The 6000-nt window shown below is 36.9% G+C and overlaps 1 protein-coding gene across 1 annotated transcript in view; it reads left to right on the top strand.

The window, feature by feature from the left end:
• Window positions 1-338: 338 nt before the first annotated feature.
• The window catches only part of TRPC7 (transient receptor potential cation channel subfamily C member 7), a 146504-nt gene continuing 140842 nt past the window's right edge, over window positions 339-6000 (top strand). Inside the window, exon 1 of the mRNA XM_059174643.1 lies at window positions 339-558. Within this exon, the coding sequence (XP_059030626.1) occupies window positions 557-558 (2 nt within the window). The 5' untranslated portion in view covers window positions 339-556. The remainder of the gene's footprint in view (window positions 559-6000) is intronic.

Below are 6000 nucleotides of genomic sequence, written 5' to 3'. Positions count from 1 at the left end.
GTAGGAGATCAATTCATTCCTCATTTTTCATTTATTTAAACAGATGAATATTCTGCCTCAGGAGCCAGAACCTGCTCCCTTACATAATTGAGGTGTGTGCATGCCTGTGTGTGTGTGTGGTGCACTGCTCTGGGATGTGAGAGGGGGCAGGTAGAAATCCTGAGGCTCTATGGTGGAAGGCAGAGTCGACACCTCCCTTTCAAAGCTACTGTCTGGGAGAAGGGGTGGGAACTATACCAACCCATCAGCACGCCACATGTCAGTCTCACACACAGATCCTTCTCCGTCATGTTCCCTGGGAAATTTCCCCCAGATTAGGAAAAGAACCATAAGGCAAGTCTGCCTCGGAAGGCGAGTTTTTACCATTGCAGCACAAAGGACAGAGAAGCGCGCTTTCACATCTTCGCAACTCCACTCACTTGACCAGCTCTACACTTCAGCACCACGGAGAGCAGCGTCTCCTCAGCTACCACCCATGGGGAGCCAGATTCCCGGGACTCAACACCGGATTCCGGTCATCTAGAGAGGAGGGACCAGCCTGCTTATTTCTCCCTCAATGTAAGCAACTATGATGATTCTTTCATACTGATTTTTCCAGCAGACGCTGTTTTCTTGCTGAAATAGGGAATTAAACTTTTATTTATTAGCTCTTTTCCTCCTGTGCATTGCTTGGATTTTTAGATGTAAATCTGGATCTGAAATCTTTCTTATTTGTTGGGTTGGCAGAGGAATTTTTTTTTCACTTTTCCTTGGAAGTCTAAGTTTAAAAATCTATTTAAAATAGACAACTCATCCTGGTAACCCAGTCTCTTTTTGTACTAGAGTGCAGTTTTTTTCTTTTATTCCTGGAAGAGAGTATATATGTGTTGTCTGTTCTCCTCCTACTTCACTACTGACAGCTTTTTAATTTGACATTTTTGTGACTATTTATCTTAACATAAATATGGAGATAGGAAGAGGAAGGCTGTTTTCTGATAAGTAGCCACCATGAAAGAACTACAGGTGGGAAGAAAGATGCTGTTGCTTTTTCTTTCCTTTTACTTGTGGAAAATATGTCCTTTAGATGTCCATTTTGACATAATGAATATGCTCTTAATAAAAAAGATGTAATCTGGGCAGGGCTTTGACACAAGCTTTGAAACTCTTAACACAGAATCTCCTATACATGTGAAGTTGTAAATTCACTTAAGTGTGACTGAATAGACTTAATCAAGATGCTGTTGCCATTAATTGTAATTTAAAGGCTTAATGAATTCAGGGTAGATTTGAAAGAGGCAATAATGATTGACCCTGTCTGGTGGCACTCAGTGAATTTTTGCCTCAGAATGCCACCTGCTGGTGGGTCCTGTTTCTGAACCACTGGATACACATCAGATTTATGAATGAATACACATTAAATTCAGAATATCCATTATGAATATGATACAAATTCACTCTCTAAGATTTTTTAAACAATGGCATTGGCTTAATTATTTAACAACTTACCAAGGTTCTACGTCACAATTACATTTCATAAAAATTTCCAAAAACACTTGCTCCTAAACTTAGGGGCATACAGATTAGCTAACTCCTTCTGGCAGTAATTAACCCAGAAAAAATGAGAACTATGTGGAACCTCACTGAGGCTAATTTCAAATACATGTGGTATCCTGGATGAGAACTGCCAGGATTTCTTGCTCAAGGAAAGGCAATCAACATTTCTCCCCAGATAAATATTCAGCATGTTACTTTATTCAGTACTGTCATTTCACAATTTAAGAGCCTCTCTTATTTTCACAGTAGTGGATGATCATTTCAGGCTTTCCTGTTACAAAAGTTAATTTAACAGTTAAAAGGTTACACATATATATTTTACACCAAGACAAATCTTTGGGGAAAAAATATATAACTGTAAGAACTTGTCATTTCAGCTCTATCTGGAGATATACATAGTGAGATACAGACATTCAGGTTCATAACTCCTCAGTTCCAAATAAGACAAATAAGGATTAAAAAGAAAGAATAAATAAAAGAAGCACATACAAAGCACTAGTTATATTTGTATGGCTAATATATAATGTATTTTGAAAATATAGAGAATAACCTCTAAATGATATCATTTGTTGAAAAGTAAGTTGTTGATAAAATCATTTATTAGCATTCAGGAATCTAGATAATATTTTCAGTCCAAGATGTAATGGAAAAAATATAACACATTATTGTATTTGGAAAGCAGATCTCAAGCAGAATTCTTTGGAAAGTATATCTCAATATAATGTATTATAATGAGTAGCAAAAGGATATTTTTGCTATTCTCATAGGACCTGAATGGTAAGGTATATGAACTCATGTATATTCACGGGATAACCACGTGGATACTTTCCTTTTATTCGAAATGCATGTGTTGTACAAGAAAATCACTGCCACTAACTTAGGTAAGAATCTGAATGCTATAGATCCATAATTATTATGATTATATTAAACTAAGAGAGTTAATAGAATCCAATGTTACTAGCACACTTACTAGGCACTGTAACTCATAGGTACTATCTCACCTCAGCTTCAACAGAATAAGGAAGATGATACTTAAAAATTAACTGGATGCCTCTAGAAAATTTTTCAGAAGTATCCTGAAGAAGTGGAAATGCCCCAGTCACCCAAGGGACTTAATATACCCTCTGATATTAATGGTCTCCTTTAGCAACTTATAGACCATTATTTATAGTGGAGCTGCAAAATAATTTGGCCTTGGAACTTATGCCTTATTTTAAAAGTTATCAGCACAAACAGGAAATAATAATTACAGGTTCATATGGCTCCAATATTTGTAAACACTAACACCTCCCGCTTTATTGATCTTCTTTAATGACCAACCCAAATAAGTATTTAAGAACTGATTACATTATTTGACCATGCACCAAGAGTATGGGGCGCCAGATACATATGCCATATAAACAAGTAATTCCTCTGCCCTCAAGGATCCTGCACTCTAATGAAAAAAATTTACAGTCTAAAGAAATTTAGAAAAAATGGAGGAAGAAGAGGATGGCATTGGCCTATCAGCCCAAAGCATTGGCTTTGAAACCAAACAGATGAGACCCCTAATAGTGGATCTACCACTAACAAGTTATGTAGCTTTAACAAAAGTGGCTAATTTCTCTCAGCCTCATTTCATCACCTGTTAAATGGGAATGACAACAGCACCAGCAACATGTAGTAGTTTATGAGAATTTAAAATATTAATATATGTAAAGTATTCAGCATAGTGTCTGCAATGTGCTTAATGTGTACTAAATGTTAATCATTACGATTAGTCACTGAGGAAAACTGATAAGCTTATCCTATGATTTGTGTGAACTAAAACAATAATTCATATAAAGCACTTATCAGAGTGTCTGGCACATGGCAAATGTGTAATATTTGTTAGTTATTACTATTATACAGTCATTTAGAAAAATAGCTAAGCTGACTATATCAGTGGAGAGTAAAACATAAGCCAATTTATAGTCATTTACTTAAGTGTACTAGTATATAAGATTTCGATCGTTACTGTCATGGACATTTGCATAATGCTCACAGTATCCAGGATATGTCATATACATGCATTTTCACTGTGACTGAGATGCAGGGAGGATGGATTTTACTATTCTTTTATTTTGGTAAGAGAACTGAGATTTAGTCTCCTAAATCTATATTACTTGAATATTTATCACTGTTGCTCTGGACTAAAACTCAGACTGTGTACACTTGGGATAGAATGCACAGACCAGAGCTGGGTCTTCGTAGGTAACTAGACTAACTCCTGGATTTTGTTCGGTTCAACGTTCAGTTGTGGAATGTTACAGACTGAATTAGTTTCAGGCTTGGGTGATTTCCACAGAGACCTATGGTGCATGGAGCAATTTTATGAAAAAGACAACAAATGTCTCCAAAAAGACATTTTGATTAAGTGTCCTTTTCTTCATCAGTAATCAATCACAATCCCTGTCTCCAAAATGCTTAATGGTCATGCTTATTTGCAGCTGGATATAGGGTGCAGAATTTATACTTTTCATGGAACACTGACATCTGGCTTTCTTCAGACTGGCTGATGCATCTGTAAAAGCAGTTTGATAAAAATAGCAACCAAGGGATCAAGAGGGAGTTTAATAATCAGTCCTCCTCTCAAATATGGTTTTGTTTCCACTGAAACCCTTCTTCTCAATGACATCAAATGTCAATGTATGCATTTATGAAAGATGAAAAACACAGTACCTTAATGGAGATGTTTGATGAGTCTGATCACTCATTATATCAATAATATATGCAAATAAAAAGGCATTTGCATTCAAAGTTCATTTTTAAGAAAAATATTAGAGTAAGGGCAATCAAATACTAATTGGATTTTAAGGAGACTCATTTTGCTTGTTATTGGTCCTTAAACTGGGACAATATCCCCACACTCCAGCAGAGCAACACAGCTGATTCATGAGTGTGAGTTGTGGCCATCAGCTATTGTGAGCCAAATGACTTTATCTTTTTGACATATCACCTTTTGTGGATTTTTCCCAACCCATCTGAAATGTATGGCTAAACCCTGACTCTTCATAATGTCAAGATTATTAGTAAGGCTAAATATATTTGCAAGGATAAAAATGCTGAAATTAGGCAGCCAGGGAAAGGTTGGTAAAAGAGTACAAATTTTTAGCCATAAGATGAAGATCTAGTGTACAACGCAGTGACTATAATGATTGACAATACTGTATTACATAAACAAAATTTTCTAAGAGAGAACTTAATGTTCTCACCAAATACATACATGTGAGGCGATGAATGTGTTAATTAACTAGATGGTGGGATCCCTTCCATGACACGTGCTTACATCAAAACACCACAATGCATATTTTAAATATTTCAGAATTTTGTCAACCTTACCTCTACAAAGCTGAAAAAATAAATGCTTAAAAAGCATGATTAGAGGGGTATCAGGATAAGAGGGAGTCAGAGCAAATAAGAAGCCCCCAGTAAGGTAAAAGGCCCAAACCAATGTCTGAAGGAACTCACGTGGCTCCACGGTCTGCTGTAAAGTGCTTTATGATGAAAGTGACCTCACAGCACAGGATGCCCCAGTATACCCTAGGATGTATACATGACTTGAGGGCCCAGAAGGTTTCATTAAGGCCAAATTCTCCTAGGGAAAGAGCAGAACTGACAATTCTGTAAGCATCCAAATGTATCTCAAAGCTGATTTTAAAAGCTGGGAGAAAATGGCTTGTTTGTTTCTTACTACATCTAGGTGTCTGCTTTCAAGGTCATTCAGAAAAATGCATGTCAAATGGGGAGGACATTTGACAAATCCTGACAAATACTAGGCATACACATGTACTTTTTCCTAAATAAAATATAATTATTATAGAAACATCAAGATTTATATGACACTCCACTCTTGTGCAGAAATTATTTGCCCTAAGGTTTAGTGTTTCTGTTTCGCTTAAAAAATAAGAATGCTAACCCCTTGCTTTCATGTTTGTTCATTGTCTAATGAGGGAAATTATCAAACAATGTTTTAACATCCCTTAAGGTTTTAAGCTGCGATGTCTATGATATTCATACAGATTCTGAATTTAGATTGGGTACTTGCATGTTCCTGGTGAAATGTTCTCTGCTCTGACTTGGTTCAGTAGTTACTATATTTCCTTTGAATTAATATCTCCATGGATGGTTGCTATGTATTAGTTGTATGCCCTTGACCTTGGAGTTTGACCTATTCTCCCTCTTGAGCACACCTCTAATGGAAAAGTGACATGGAAACAAGCTGAAGCCCTGGCTCCTTCTAGGACAGCTGCCATCTCATTTCTGACACACCACACTCCTGAGTGGAAACCATCTTTTCTCAGGTTGAGTCGTAATGGCTAAATCCAGAGAGGTGCTCCAGAGAGGGGTGTCAGCCTCATCGTAGGACACACTAAGTAATCCTATCAGAAAGACGATAAGTCTTCTATGGGCTCAATTCGCCCTCTGCGTGTGTGTGTACCCAGATGA

This window comes from Mustela lutreola, chromosome 5 (assembly GCF_030435805.1).
Source record: "Mustela lutreola isolate mMusLut2 chromosome 5, mMusLut2.pri, whole genome shotgun sequence".
In the NCBI taxonomy this organism is placed as follows: Eukaryota; Metazoa; Chordata; class Mammalia; order Carnivora; family Mustelidae; genus Mustela; species Mustela lutreola.
This window is presented reverse-complemented; position numbering and strand designations above follow the sequence as displayed.